Genomic DNA, 16,324 nt, shown 5'->3' with positions numbered 1-16,324 from the left:
TTAAATTTTAATTTTAATTCAAATAAAGATTTAAAATAAAAACATTTTTTTCAGCAAAATTTTAAATAAAACAAAATTATTGATCTTTGTTTCTCTTTTCAATAATCATCATCATCGAAGCGATCATTGAAGGTAATTTCATTCATGTTACAAAATAAACAACGAAACATCTTTTTTCATTGAATCATTAGAATATGTTTATATTGTGAATGAGCGACAAATACGAAAAATCTTTGTCTCTCGCGTTTTGTAATCTACTTCCCCTATACTATCACCATTTAAAATATTTTTTATTATTGATAAATAAGTATTACCAAGTTAAAAATTTTGTGGTAAAAAATTTAAAAAAATAGATACGTTAAAGAAGGCTTAAAGAAATTATTTTTTTTTTAATTAAATTTACTTTAAATATTTAAAAACATTTTTATTTTTTAAATACATGAATTTACTCAAAATATTTTTAAATTAAATTAAAAAAATAATTCGTAAAAAAATTTAGTTCGTTAAAATAATTAAAAAACATTATTTTAAGTTTATTTTTAAAAATTTAATTTATTTTATATTTTTTTTTTTTAATTTAAACAATTTTTGTATGTTTTTAATTAATTTAAAAAAAAAAAATTTAAATTGAATTTCAATAAATTTCAAAACAGATTGCCCAAAATTTTTAACTTGGTACTAATAAACAACTTATTGGAGCTCCATCAATCGTGTCGTTAAAATAATCACTGCGCTTAAGGAGAGAGCAAAATATAATTATCATAAACGTAACTGAAAAGCTCAGTGAACATCACATTAATATTTCACCACTTTTGTATCATCTCTTACCTGCATTGCGTCGCACAGTCTCGAGGACGGAGGAAGTCTTCGGAGAACGCCAGAGTATAAAACCATCAAAGTATCACGGATTATCATCACATTGTCGTTGTTCGTCGCTTTGGAAAGAACTCGCTCTGATAAAGCAAAAATATATCAGTGAAAAATAATAAAAATTAAAAAAAAATTATTGTTAAGTGAATTAATTTTGCTTTTTCACGTCAAAGCGATTTTTTAACAAGGTAAGAAAAAAATAAAATATTTTTTTATTAAAACAAAAAAAAAATCAAAATTCAGTAAAAAAAAATTTCGGCACTCAAATCGGCACACACAAATTTACTAAGCTCTTCCATTTTTTCCAGATGGGATCTTCCTGTCTGCTCGCTGCCAAATGGACACTCTTTACAGTTGTCTTGGTGCTCTTTTTCTTGCCACGCAATGGCAACTGCCAAAATGTGCAGCCCGTGAATTTTAATGCCGTGGATCACTTTGAACGGCAAACGCGTGGAAGAGTGTGTGGACCCGATTTGTCGATGAACGTGGAGTATTTGTGCAGAAATTACTTTGTAAAAAAGGAAAAACGGCATGTATCTCCGAAAATGAGTGAGTTAATTTTTTTTTATTCTGAACCACAAAAAAATTTCCGGTAAAAAAATTTCAAAGCTAAATTTTTTTTTTGATAAAATTTTTATTTTTTTTGCAAAAAAATCTCAAAATTTTAAAATTTACAATAAGCCCACTCTAAATTTATTTCAAACTTTTTTAGAATGAAAAATTTAAAATACTTTTCCATAAAAAATTATAAAAATTTGAACGATTTTTTCTTATTAAAATTTATATTTTAAAAATTTTGAAAAATATTTTTTTATTATTTAGAGAAGAACATTATTTTATTATATTTTATGTATTTATGGCAAAAATAAATGCTAGTAAAGAGATTATTTAGAGAAGAAAATGTCAAGTTAAGTACAACTTTCAATAACAATTTTTTTTTAAATTTGAAAGTATCTTTTAAAGCATGAAAAAAGACCAAAAACGGTATTTTTAAAGCAATTTCATTTTATTTTGCAAATTTTTTATTAATTTGCATTGTTTATTTTGAAATGGGGCATAAAAAACAAAAGCAATCTAAAAAAAAAATTTTAAATTCAATATTTTAAAAAATAAAAAATTGGATTTTATCAAAAAAAAAAAAAAAAAAGTTTTTAGCCATTAAAAATCACTCATTTTGTCGTTTTTTCTAAAAATAAAAAAAATCTTCAAGGAGTCATGTTCCCCACAATTACTGACTTCGAATACGACGAAAAAGAGGACGAGAACGACATGATGCCACCATCCATGAACAATTTCGATTTCCAGCCCTTCCTCAAAAAAATGTACGGAAATATCTGGAAGAGCGGCAAACGTACCGGCCGACATCGCCAATCGCTCGTGACCGAGTGCTGCCAAAAGTCGTGCACGACAGCCGAAATGATTGGCTACTGCGACGGCAAAGGCGGCCTTAAGTCATACAACGATGACGACAAGTGAGCAAAAAACGCTTAAAGTAACGTCAAAAAAAAAGAATTAGTAAGAAAAGCAAGAGACTGATAGAAAAAAAAAACGAAACGAAAGGACCAATTTTAAAACTTTTTTGTATTAAAAATCCAATCTTGATGTAGCAAAAAATTCAAATAAAAAACATTTATTCAAATCTAACACGATAGACTTTGAAATCCGACACAAAAGATGCTCAGAACGCAATTTCCGGTGCAGTAAACAACGGTCCACGTGAAGATATAGTGGATTTGCGAGCGAAAAAAATGCGCATTGTAAACAAGATTCTATAAAATCGCTTCGCATTGTGATTTATTACCAATTTTATACGAAAACTGATTATGAGTCAATTTGTTTACAAAGTTGGCGCCGTCATTTAATTCATAAATAATCAAAGGTTAGAACCGCGAGTAGGTCAGTGTTGATTTTAAGGGATGGGAATTGTTTATTTTTACATTTTTTTCCTTTACCAAAATTATCATACATTACCAAAACACACCTCTTTTCAGTAAAAATAACAAAAATAAAAAATCTTGCCACGCTTATCATTTTTTTAATATTTTTTCTCATGAAACGTCCCGTTTTTCTAAGTATTCACTGCTTATTTGCGGATTTAATTGTTGCTTTGTCATCAATTTCGTGATTTGTTTTGATTTTTCGAAAATAGAGCTTGTTCTAAATTTAATTTTTTTAGTAATAGGGGTTCGTCGTTTCACACAAAAATCGTCACCAAGTCGATTCTCGTATTCCAAAGTCGTCTAGATTTAACGAAAAACGTGATTTTAATCACAATTGACGACAAAAACAAACAAAAACCCGATAAAATTTTATCTTTAATTCTTTATTTTGGTAAACAATTTGAATAAACCAAAAAAAAATTATAAAAATAAACAAATGCACATTAGAATAATATAATTTAAAATTCAAAATAAACATAGAACGCCCTCGGATTTGGGTTTAAAAAAAAAGATATCACTCAAAAAAAATAAATATGGTACGTGCCTCACATCAGCACACGATAACACGGTTTCTCTCTATCGCAAACTACATAAAAATTAAAAAAATTAATATTTTTCAAATCCATTCCGGATTCCAGCTCATGATCAATATTAAATATTATTAATTGGTCACAATTGATAACAAATTGGACAGTAAGTCTCATAACACAAATTTTAATTCGTAATTCGAACATTGCCAACACGTCGTATTCATTCATTGAAGATTTTTTTTTTCGGACCACATCATATACAGTATGCGAACAACATGTATGAACTCATTATTAATATTAATATTGTGTGAATGATAAGAAAATCACACAAAAAAAAAACTTTGCTTTCATCATCATTTCAATATAAGAGACGCCTAGACACACATTTTAATTCAGTACCAAAGTGACCGTCTTGCAAGTCAAGTTTCTGTCGTGCAACTGCAAAAAATACACAAAAAAATTGTTTTTTTTTAAGACAAAAATAAATTAAGAGATTTGAAAAAAAACAAGTGAAATTTTCAAGGAAATACTATTGAACACATGAAAAATTTCACAAATAAAAATAAAACATTCACTTGAAAAATTTAGAGGAAAATTATTGTTGAGTGAAAATGAGCATCGTATTCTCAAACGCTTGGTGTTCGTGGATTGATTACGAGGCAGACTTGAAAAAATTATTATTTTTATAAAAAAATATCGGAAAAAAGGATATTTATTGAAAAAAAAGAAAAAATAAATAAATAAAATTGTGATATAAAAAAATCCTCCTATTTTTTAATAAATTAATTATTATTAATTAATTAAAATTATTAAAAATATAAAAAAGTATTTATTATTATATATTTTGAGTAGATTATTTATTGTTGTAGTTTTATTTTTTTTAATAATTTTAAATTAACTGTTAAAGTAAGCAACGTACTACTTACACGCTGTTACTTTTTCCTCCGTATACGAATCAATCCACTCAAGTCAAATATTGAATTAATAAATAAATCTCAAAAAAACAAAAACTTTCAAAGGTGAGTCATTTTTTATTTAAAATTATATTTAGCTTAGAAATTATAAATAAACAAACCTCTTGACCAAAATCCGTATTAACGTAACTCTAAAAATAATTTAAAACCACAAAAAACCGTTTTTTTTTCTATTTTTGTTTTTCTATTACTTAATGTCAAAAATAAGTAAGTCGCTGATAAGTTCGTCAATTTTCTATGCTAACCATATCAAAACACACACGACGGAAAAAAAACTTTTTTTTTATGAATGAAGGATTTTTTGGTTTATTTTTAAAATAATTACATGGGCGAGTAACATATTTTTAATCCGGTTTTGGATGTTCTTCGAGATGATGTTGTTTTTGTTATTTGCTCACGCATTAAATTCATGATTTTACACATCCGTGCGAAGGTCGTGCATGAAAAAAAAATTTGTGATAAGCATTGTTTGTTATTGTTTTTATGAATTTTAATTATTATTGTTATTATTATTCATCTCGAGTTATTTCTGCTTGATTTGAGGAATTTCTTCTGGAAGAAATTGTTTTTGAGTTTAGGTTAACGTTTAACATTCAACTTTATTTTTTATACACATATTTATTATGTTTATGTGTTTAAAAAAAATAAATGATTTTTTTTTATTTTTTATTTAAAGAAATTTATGATTAGCCTTAGAAATTTTTATTTATGATTTTCAATATTTTTATTTTTTTAAGATTAAAAATATTTCAAAGTAAATTAAAAAAAATAATAAATTAAAAATTTTACTTGTTTTTTAAGTTTTTACAAAATTTAAAATTTCTATAAAGTTTTTTTTTTACAAAATTTTTTTTTAATTTAATTTTTTAAAAATTTAAAATTTCTAAATAAATTTAATAATTTCTATAAAGTTTTTTTTTTACAAAATTTTAAAAATTTTGTATTGTATTTTTTTTTTAATTTAATTTTTTGAAAAATATTAAGTTTTTTTCGTATTAAAGACATACATATATCAATATCACGAAAATATAAAAAAAATGTAAAATTTTTATCAAATTTTTGACGTTTTTCATCAAGTTTTAACGTCGAAAAAATCCAAAAAGGCCTTTTTTTGAAAATTAAAAAGGTTAAATAATTATATTCGCCTTATTTTTGGAATAAAATAAAATTTAAAAAAAAAATATTAAAATAAAAATTTAAAAAAAAATATTAAAATAAAAATTTAAAAAAAAAATATTGAAATAAAAATTAAAAAAAAAATATATATTAAAATAAAAATTTAAAAAATTAAAATAAAAATACTTAAAATACTCTAAAAATTAAAAAAAAAATCCTTAAAAACTTTCTAAAATTTTTTTTAACATTCAAAAAAATCCTTGTTCCTCAATAAAATTTTTAAACGGCGACAAGTCACTCACCTTTCCCATATCAACTTTGCACCGTAGCGCGAATTTAACCCGATTAAATCACTGTGTGGCACCACACAGCGTACGCAACGCGCGGACAGTAAACAACCCCATTTCTGTACTTTCGCTCGGTGCGAATCTCGTTGTCTATAAATAAAATTAACAGGAACACAAATCAACAACAACAAGATATCACAAACAATGCCGGGGTAGAGTACACGCAAAGAAAAAATGGATTAAAGTCGGTGTCAAGTCACTTACGATGCGTCGAAGTTGAATGTCCGCCGAAGACGCAAACATTTTTATTGTCTCTGCACATAGTAATAATAATCTGAGAAACTGACTCACTCCGCAAAGTGAATGCACTAAAAAAAAAGTTTTATTTTTTTACGTCGTAATCTTCTCTTTCTCTCCAAGCAGTGGCTAAAAATAATAATAAATAATATTTTTCCACTCATTTTCACCTCGAGAATTTTTCGAAATTTCATGAATGGGAAATTTGCATTGAAAATATTTGTTTGTTTTCTCGTCAGAAGTGGCGATGATGATGATGCGATGATGGATTGTCGTTATTTATATTCTTCTTCGGTGTCATGCAACACAAAAAAAAAAAACAAAATTTACGCGCAATAAACAACAAATGACAAGCAGCCAGGTGAATTTCTGCTGACGGACGACGGTCTTTATATGGGTCAGCAGCGTGATATATTCATTTATTCCGCGGAATAAATTAAATTTTCATCAACCTGTGAGCGCGTAACTCGCGTTTTTACTTTCAAATGCAACAAACTTCGGTTGCATCACTCGAGTGCATCACACACACTGTTCTAGATCGCGGCACATCGAGCTGGGGGTTCAAAAGCCTTCAACGTGATCGCAAAGTTTAGAATGCGAAATTCAATTACACGTGAGAGGTATTTAGGTCGGGCAACAAGGAAAAATTTGCTTTCTGCGATTAATCAATTTGAGCGCGCTCGAAAAAAAAAATAAATCATAATTTTCTTGAGCAATAAAATAGATTTAAATATTTCATGAGATCGTCTTTATTCTGCGCTTACTTGATTGCACATATTATATAATAAATTCACACGCATCATTCACAAATATAAAATGGACAATAAATGATAATTTGTACTTATTACAATAAATATAAATAAATCATAACAATGAGCATTCGTAATCAGCTGAATTTGACAAGATTCGCTCAAAAATAAATTGTGAAAAATTCGAGTTGCGCTAAATGAAAAAATTGCGAAAAATATTTTTTTAGAGAAAAATTCAGAAAAAAATATTAATAATTTTAAAATTAATTAGACAGTTGAAAAATGTTTAAGAAAATAATTTTAATTTTTTTTTTATTAAAATTTAAAATTATTCCAAATTAATTTAAAAATTTTTTCCTAATATTTTTCGTTTAAAAAGTTATTTATAACATAAATTTTTATTTATTATTAATTTAATTATTATTTTATTAATTACTTATATATTATTTTTTAAACTTTTATTTGATTTTTTTTAAATTTTTATTTCTTTATAAACAAAATAAATCATTAAAATTAATTTTTATTTTAAACTAAATTATTAAAAATTAATTTAAAAAACTAATTAATTAATTAAGGCCGCTCCAAATTTTTTTTGAAATTTTTGTCCCATGCCCGATTTCAAAAGTCGAAAATCCAAATAAAAAAAAAATAAAAAATTTCAAGAAATTTCTCAAAGAATTTTTATATTAAAAATAGTATTTTAACATGAATTTTCTTTTTTAAAATTTTTTTCAAAAAATTATTTTTCAAAATTTTTTGACAGTTATTTTTACGAAATTTTTTTGTTTAAATTTTTAACTTGAAATACTCTGTTATAAATTTTTAATCATCAAATCTCAAAGTAGATACCATAAAATCAACAAAAGTATTGATTAATGACAAAAACTGTTAAAATTTTGTCATATTGTATGAAAAATAAAAAAAAAAATTTATTTTGCCCTCCGCCCCATTTTGAAAAAAAGTTTTTGGACAAAAAGTTTGAAATAAATTTGGAGCGGCCTAACTGAATAAAAAAAAATTATTAAATCATCAAATATTTTTTTCGAGTTCAATTTATAAAAAAAATATAAAAAAAAAATTAAAAAAATGCGAAAATTCTTATAAATTTTTTTAATAAGAAAAAAATTTTCACGGGTAGAACGAAGTATACGGGTCCACTTTTTAATTAATTTTTGAATAATTTTAATCAAAACTTTTAAAATTTTAATATTTTTTTTATGTTTTTTTTTTAATAAAAATAGACATTTTAAAAAACTTTTGCTGTTACAAAACTTGCATTCTTCACAAATTGTCATAAATGGACTCAAAAAGAGCGATCTGCACTGACGATCTCTTTCTGTCTTACATAACGAAACGCCACATTAGACAACGTCGATGATGATGATGACAAAGTAATAATCAAGTGACTCTAATGGTTTTTTAATTCACACTTATTCGTTTTTGACATAATTCTAGTGCGCAAATAGATCTATGTCAGATAAAAAATTATGCTTGATGAATGTCAAAAAAGTTTATTTTTAGTGAGACGTCGGCGGGGTTTTTTCTGTCTTGATCAAAGGTTAAAATCGCAAGAAACAATTAAGACGCTGTTCTGCGGCATTGCAATGCAACGTCGTGGGTATCAAACAATATTGAGGCAAGCATGTCAAGTTTATTCTATTTTTTTTTAGTTTGTTTGTTTTTCTGGATCAAATTCTTCGTAACTGGAATTGTTTGCTTAACAAAAATTTATCGAGATAGTGCGAGATGCGAGCGTTCGGTCACGTAGATGCACTTTCAATTTCACTGTGACGTAATTTAAATGTTGCAATTTAAATAATGAGCGAAAAAATATTTAATGACTGACAATGTTGTAGAAAATTATGAAAATACGTTACGAGCAATTAAATGTGTTAATGCGTTAAAGAAAAAGTCACTTCATGTCAACATTAACGTTTCCTATGATCTTTTTTTATGTCTCGCTCTCTCTCTCTCACAATCGTCTCTCGATCTTTTATGATTTGTTTTTAGAAAAGTTGATGATAAGAAAACTACAAGAGTGTTTAGACGAAAAGAGAAGGAAAGAACACACACTTACAACTTTTTATATATCATCTTGTTCTTCTTTAAACAATACAAAATTGTCAGCTGCTTGCCTTAAACACTCACAAACTCTTGTACATTTGAAGACTGAAGAAGATTTTTACCTTCCATGGATTTTTTCTTTCTTTCTACGTCTTCAGGTTTATTTATAACTTCATACAATGTTGCATCTTGCATAAATTAATCGTCATTCATTCCAGGTATCGTCTCTCGATATAGGAACAAATTACAGACCACTGCAAATAAATTTATTTATAATAAAAATAATGACCGGTTATTAACAGCAAAACAGGGGACGTGCTTCTCCATTCGCTTCTTATTATCATAATTTTGCATGGACGATTTGTTGGTCGCCTCGTGGAACCGCATTTGAATTTCTTGTTTGTTTTCATTTTCGATAATCAATGAAAAAACAGTTTTTTTTAATATTATCAAGAAACTTCTTGAGATGAGATATTGACTCACAAATAACAGGATCCATGTGATAAATAAACCATATGATTGACTAAAAATAAGAGAATAAATACATAAAAAATTGTTTACAAAAAAAAATCGAAAATAAAAATATTACACTAATACAGTGTCACGAAAAAAAGGTCCAAAACTGGTAAATAATTTTTTTTGTGTGTTATGTACCTATAGAATTAAATGTCTCTCTTTCTCTTCTTTGTTTTGGATGGTTATTCTAAACAAGATAAAAAATTTAGAGATGAAACTAAAAATAGAACATTTAAATGGTTCCCTGTAATTTTTTTACGGTGACAATTAGATTTTTTTTTTCTAAAAATTTTTGTTTTTACTGAAATTTCAAGTATTTTTCAGTTTTTTGTACAATAAAAAATTTTAAATTTAATTCAAATTTATTTTAAAATTATGAAATTGACAAAAAATTATGATTTTTTTGATGATGAAAAGGTTTTCTTAAAAAATAAATCTTTAAAAAAAATATTTCTTTTTCTTTAAACTTTTTTGAATATTAAAAAATTTAAGATTTAAATTTAAAATTTTATATTAAAAATATTTTTATAAAATTTTAAATTTATCATTTCTTGATAAAATCCGAATAAAATCTTAACTTTTAATATTCAAAAGATAAATAGAATAAAATAAATTAACTAAATAAATATTTTAATTAGAAAAAAAAGTAGAGCAATAAAATTTTAATAATTAAAATATAAATTTTTAAATTTAATTTTCTTTTTTTTTTTTAATAAACTTAGATTTTTAAATAAATTTTATTTTATTTGATAAATTAAAAAAAATAAATATTTGATTAAAATACACTTTTCTTTAAAACTAAAGTTGAACGAAATTTTTAAAAAACTCAAACAAAAAAGATCACATCTTAGAAAAGATATATTTTGCAATAGAAAAAATTGTAATGCATAATTGAATTATTTTAATAAAAAAAAACATAAAAAATGAACTAAAAACCTCAAAATTAAACCAAAATATAATTATTTCGAAAAAAAAATGTTATTATTGAAAACGATCAAAATTTTAATCACAAGTTCCCTTGCACTCATTTCAAATCTGTCACATTTTTTATATCATTTTTTCAGACATGATGCCTAATCGCTTAGGCCTTTGATCTTGTTTTGCTACTTAAGATCAATATTTCCTAATTACTTCTGCACCAAATTAAATTAACACATAAATCATAAAATAATAGCTCGCGATCATCAATTTCGTCTCGCGTACTACGAATTAAATTACTTCGACAAAAGTTCAAGTCGCGATAACCTGGTCTAAGTTCATTTTGGTTGTACGAAAAAAGTTGTAAACAACATGTTTAATGGGCGATAACAGCAGCCTGAGCCATTAATCTCACGTCTCATGTGGCAATTTAATTAAAAAAAAAATTTTTTTTTAGAAGTCTTGACCTGGTCACCTTACCAAAAAATATTAAAAAAACGCATGATGGAAATTTTTTTGTAAATAAAGTTCATCTATGCAATCGTAGTAGCATAATAATAATAAATCAAATAAAGAAAAAATAAATAATAATAAACACTAGACACAAAGTGTGAAATAATATAAGGAGAATACTCACACAAGAATCTAGAGTAATGTTGGTATTATATAGGCTATGCATGTGTGTGTGTGTGTGTACGCGATGTATGTGCATACACACATAATAGAGTAAAACTATATAAATTACATTTATGAGCTAAAGTCTTTTAATAGTTTCTCACTAGTTGCAATCAGACCGTCGTCGAAACTAAACACGATAGACTATCGTTTCATTGGCAGGGGGAAAGGATAGTACAAGTGTTTTGTTTAATTTTTATTATTTTTTTTAAAAACATTACTTTTAAACGCTACAAAAAAAATAATTTTTAAGTTAAAAAAAAATTAAAAAATAAGAACGAGCATTTAGTGATATTTAGAATTAAAGAACAATTTTTTAAAAGTTTAAATTTAATTTTTTAACACAACAAAACTTAATTGAATGTGTACCGTGAACAAAAGAATTACCAATAACACACATTGCAACTCAACCACCTGCATTATCTACTGGCACAAGTATTTACATTATTGGACATCAAAGGATTTTGATAAGATAGGAGGTAAACATGAATTTTTTTGTTTGCATTTTGATACGAAACATTTTTTTTTTTCTAAAAAAAAAGATAATTTTGTCGATGACCCCAGAAAAAATTTCCATTGTTAGTTCAAGTGTCTATTTATTTATTTATTTTTTTTTTCACGTGAAATAGAATAATTTTTACTTTCCTCTCGCGACAATGAGACACACGAAAATTAACGTTTATTATGCAAATTTTCTAGAATTGTTCAATTCAATTTCAAGGTCAGTCACTGAACCACGCAGCAGCATAACAAAAGAGTGAACTCTCGACTAACAAAAAATGTCGTTGTCTGAGATTTCGTCGTCGTCTCCTTTTTTTCTCCATGTGTGTGATTATAATAATAATAATAATTTTTTTTCGGGGTGAATAACAAAGGTCAATGAATTCCCGTCTTCGTTGTGTTTTTTTGTGTTCTTTTTTGATGTACTTGTACCGACCTATAATTTTTAAATTAGTCTTTAATTTTGTCGAAAAGATTAAGAATTTTTTTCCTCGCCAGACGAAATGTCTTGTGGAAAAAGATCGAGTTTCGGAGCCATATCAACTTGCATTTAAATAACAAATTTTGTAAACATGAATGACAAAAACAAGGCGCGTGGCTGGCAACTAACCCATGCGACATGGAGCATTATGCCAGCTCAGCGTCTGATAACGACAACGACAAAAGAGACGAACTTCATTCGAAATTTTACGATTTCTACGAATTTGTTTAGAAAATTGCATTAAAATGTAGGTTTCTAACAAATTTTCGTAGAAATAGTAAAATTTAATTTAATTAATTTAATTTTGTTCCCAGAATATTTTAAAATTGAATGAATCAGTTCATTAAAAAAAAGTTCAAAATTCTGATATCAAGAGTCGGTCAACAACGCGGAATCTCCTCTCTGCACTGCACTTGTTTACGACTTTCGATTATCGGTCAAGTATTTCACAGTTGCTGTCTAGAGTGTAATAAATTTTATTTATAAACAAAATCGTAGACAACTGACTGAATTTTTTCAACGCGAACGAGATGAAGAAAAAAACTGATTTTCATGTAAAATTGTAAAGTAAACAAGTTTCTTATCACCATATTATGTGTTACATGAAAAAATTAAAAAAAAAACTTTATCGTTCAATTTGTCGCTGTTTATTAGTTTGAATGATGAATGAAACTCGTTACTTACTCACGCACACGCGAGATAATTTTTTTTTTCGTCTATTTTTAGTCACTTACATTACAACTCTATTTATTACTGTAAAATAAAATTGTTAACGAACGAATATTTCGACACATGCCGTCGTCGTAGAATCAAGTGAGCAATGATAAAGTCAACCAGTTGTTTGGAATTGATTAGACTAGACGTTTAAGGAAATGGTTGGGAAATACGGCGAAGATGATTTGTTTGTTTACTAAAAAAATAAAAACATTTCTCAAGAAGAAATTATAAGTGGTTATGGAAGTCGATGCAAAAACTCGTTTGATGTTGATGTGATTGGAGTGTCTGAGTCAGCTGTGTTATGGCTCGAACCAAAATAAATCATCGTTAACTTGTAAACAACAGAACTTTCATATTTTGTTTTGTCTACAAGAGATTTATCGAGAAAGGATGTCAAGAAACGACGTTAATCCTTCTACAGCAAAAAAACCCAAGATTTTTTGTGACTTGATATGCGTCACTCAAGAACAAAATAATAATAACGAATTGCAAAATGTTTGTTTATTTTGACAAAATATCATGTGACTCTCTTGGATTGTGAAAAAATGGACTTTGGTCTTTTATTTAGAGAAGATTTTTAGATATTTATTAGTATAGAACATAGAGTTATTTTTAAAAATAGAATAAGAATTAAAATTTTACAATGCGATCAAAATATGCTTGAAAATTCTTTGTAGTTGGTCAAAGTTAGCTTTCAAAAATTTAGAAAACTGATGAAAAAATTTAAAAATATACTTCCAATTATGAAATTATATGTTCATGGCGTACCTTTTAATTCAATTATAGGCCATATCACCCGATATCAGCATTTCATCGAAAAAAAAGGCACGAGATTTTTTGATGGTTTTGTATTAGTAAGACCTAAACTAGTCCAAAAAATCTAAATTCAAAATTCTGGAGCGAACCAAACGGATTTTCGACATTTTTAGTGCATTTGGGTATATTCAAGAAACACTTTGATTCGTTCTAGAATTTTAAATTTAGGTTTTTTGGACTTTAGGCCTAACTAATACAAAACTATCAAAAAATCTCAAGCCATTTTTTTCGATGAAATGCTGATATCGGGTGATGTGAGGCATCAAATATTTTCTTTTACTTATGCTTTCATTATGAAGTTTACGATTGCATAGTTTATTCATAGCGTCATTGAGACATAATTTTGTTCTATCTTTTTTTTTATTTATTAAATAAGATGCAATGAATCGCGTCATATTTGCATATTTTTTCGAGTTTATTTATGACCTTCTTAGTTTAACATATCAAAAAGTCTCGAGTGAGAGCCAAAATTTGAGTTAATGCTTCAAATTTCATATACCCGTTTTCGTTTTTTTTAAAAAATTGCTAATCAGGTATGCATCATATTTGCATATTTTTTACGAATTTTTTACGAAAAAATAAAAAAATTGCCTCTTTTTTGTCATTTTTTGTAACTTTTAGTATATTTCGAGAAAATCGTCTTTTTTGTCAATTTTCAGGTCTTTTTTTTTTTTCAGAATCAAAAATTTTTTTTTTCAATTTTGCGAATTAGATCACTTTTGTCAATTTTTTTTTATCGAGTTTTTTTTGACCAATTATTTTTAATAATAATATTATTTTACAAAAAATTTCAAAAATTTTTAAAAAAATATTTTCATCAAAACCTTGAGTGTTTTGTAGTTCATACTCTTATTTATGACATTTTAGATAATTTTAAACCATTTTTTAATGAAAATATTCTAAATGAACATAAAATTTGATTTTTTTATTAAAACTTCATAGAAATTGCGGTACCCAACTTCAGAATAATGCCGAATCTCAGATTTTCCCATTTTGGGAGATTATACTGTATTAGCATCTTAATTTCCCGTGTTAAAAAAAAAATAGATCAAAACTTACCTGAAAAAAATCTTATCCTTCAAAAATATCTCGTGTTTTTCATAAAATTTCTAAAAATAAACATTTTACACGAGTTAGTTCATTGATCACGCAACCAATCGACGATCTAATTAAATTACCTGATTCATTAGTCTGCGAGACGCCACAACAATAAATTCAATCAATGAAACGTCTTGATACGACGACGTTTACGACCCGTTGCAAATTGCATTGCAACCCAATAATTTGTTGCAACAATTAACTGCGAGTCGCATGCACGGCGCCTCGATAATCAGACTCTTCATGAGAATTAATTGACAAGCGCGTGTGAGTTAAAATAATTCACTAACAAAAAATTTCTTTTTTTTTTGTTGTCTTTGCAGATGCTTCAAACACTACAAACACTCATCAACGCAAAACAATTATTTATTACGACAGTTGTTGTGGTATTGATGATGCAAGCTATGACGTGTGATGCCAATAACCAGCCCGAATTGTTCCAGAGACACACACGAAAACGCTTGTGCGGCGCCGTGCTGAGTGACACGTTGCAACTGATTTGCTCGATGTACGTCGAAAAGAAATCAGGTATGTATTGACGCCCCAATTGTCATATTTTATCTTAACTTAAAGTCTACAATTTCGTTGACAGCTGATGACTACGACACGTTTCCGTACAACGAGCCCATGCAAAAGGACTGGAATGGCGAGATGATTATTCCGGGACAGGAAAATTCGCCGTTTTTGAATAAAATTGCCGCTGCTGCCTTGCCACAAAGCGGATTCCGTCGGATTCGGCGCGGCGTCTCGGACTGCTGTCGCAAATCCTGCTCAATGTCGGAACTTATGTCGTATTGCAATCGGAAAGGTGGTCTCAACAGCTACAACGACTAAGCAAATTTCCCACGACGAGCCTTCAAACAATACGTAAAGTGCCGTAAGGTCTCTTTTTTAAGTCACACGCACTCAGCTTCGAATGAAAACCTGTCAGAAAGTATCCCTTGAATCAACAAAACAAACATAATAATAATCAACCTTGAGAACGAGAGCTTAAATGTGATCTTAATATTATACTGTTTATCTTATATATATTGATGTATTTTATAAGAGTTCTCAAAAAATACTATAAATATTATATTAAACATAAAAATACCTGAAACATTAGCACTTGAAACATGACAACATTTATAGTTATTATTATTAAAAAATATATATTTTGTGATGTTATTCAAAATAATATTAAAAAAAAAACCAACAAAAAAATGAAACTTTCGCTAAGCCAAAGCTTACATACAAAAAAAAACAAAAAAAAATAATTAAAAAGTATTTTGAGCAAATTTTCATCCCTGTCGTCGCGTGCTGTACTCGTCACAAATCGCGCCGAAATTTTGAGTCAAAATATTCAGATACGATCAAAGTATTGTTTTTTTATGATTAAAAGTTAAATAGGCGATAAAGACAAAATAATTAATTTTTTGCATTTTAACATTTTTTTTCTCATACATAAATAAAAAAAAATATTTTTTAAGAATTTTTTATATCATTAAAAAATATGAATATAGCGATTTTGTGTTACTTTTATATTTAAAGAAAAAAAAAAGAAAATTATTTTTAAGATGAGAAATACTATAAACAATTATTTAGGCATTTTTCGCTTGCTGCTGATTAGTTAATCATAAAAAAAATATATTGTAAAACATGCTTTGACAAAATCATGCTATGCGATAATAGAGAAGAATGTTAAGAACAGTACTAGCTAATGTTTATTATAATTAATCAAATAATTTTTTAATTTTTAGTTAGGTTTTGCAAATTTATTGTGTACTGAATTAATA

The 16,324-nt window shown here is 26.8% G+C and overlaps 2 protein-coding genes across 3 annotated transcripts; both read left to right on the top strand.

The window, feature by feature from the left end:
* Positions 1 to 851: 851 nt before the first annotated feature.
* On the top strand, positions 852 to 2,504 carry LOC134826898 (uncharacterized). Its single transcript, XM_063839402.1, has 3 exons — positions 852 to 1,058; positions 1,179 to 1,419; positions 2,081 to 2,504. Exons 2-3 carry the CDS (start codon positions 1,179 to 1,181, stop codon positions 2,344 to 2,346), a joined length of 507 nt encoding a protein of 168 aa, XP_063695472.1. The 5' UTR covers positions 852 to 1,058; the 3' UTR covers positions 2,347 to 2,504.
* Positions 2,505 to 3,764: 1,260 nt separating this feature from the next.
* Positions 3,765 to 15,888, top strand: LOC134826899 (bombyxin B-1 homolog). 2 transcript variants are annotated; one of them, XM_063839404.1, is made up of 3 exons: positions 3,765 to 4,359; positions 14,873 to 15,077; positions 15,142 to 15,888. In XM_063839404.1, the coding sequence occupies exons 2-3, from the start codon at positions 14,873 to 14,875 to the stop codon at positions 15,381 to 15,383; spliced, it is 447 nt and encodes a 148-aa protein (XP_063695474.1). In that variant the 5' UTR covers positions 3,765 to 4,359; the 3' UTR covers positions 15,384 to 15,888. The 2 variants fall into 2 exon arrangements, with proteins under 2 accessions (XP_063695474.1, XP_063695473.1); XM_063839403.1 differs by lacking the exon at positions 3,765 to 4,359 and adding an exon at positions 11,054 to 11,415.
* The last annotated feature ends 436 nt before the right edge of the window (positions 15,889 to 16,324 follow it).

This window comes from Culicoides brevitarsis, chromosome 1, assembly GCF_036172545.1.
Source record: "Culicoides brevitarsis isolate CSIRO-B50_1 chromosome 1, AGI_CSIRO_Cbre_v1, whole genome shotgun sequence".
Taxonomy (NCBI): domain Eukaryota; kingdom Metazoa; phylum Arthropoda; class Insecta; order Diptera; family Ceratopogonidae; genus Culicoides; species Culicoides brevitarsis.
The sequence above is the reverse complement of the archived record's forward strand: the minus strand, read 5'-3'. Positions and strand labels throughout refer to the sequence as shown.

Bases quoted from the DNA above. Each gene is read 5' to 3' on its own strand.
- LOC134826898 (XM_063839402.1), top strand. From the start codon at position 1,179: ATGGGATCTTCCTGTCTGCTCGCTGCCAAATGGACACTCTTTACAGTT. The intron at 1,420-2,080 runs GTGAGTTAATTT...AAAATCTTCAAG, and splicing joins GCATGTATCTCCGAAAATGA to GAGTCATGTTCCCCACAATT.
- LOC134826899 (XM_063839404.1), top strand. From the start codon at position 14,873: ATGCTTCAAACACTACAAACACTCATCAACGCAAAACAATTATTTATT. The intron at 15,078-15,141 runs GTATGTATTGAC...TTTCGTTGACAG, and splicing joins GTACGTCGAAAAGAAATCAG to CTGATGACTACGACACGTTT.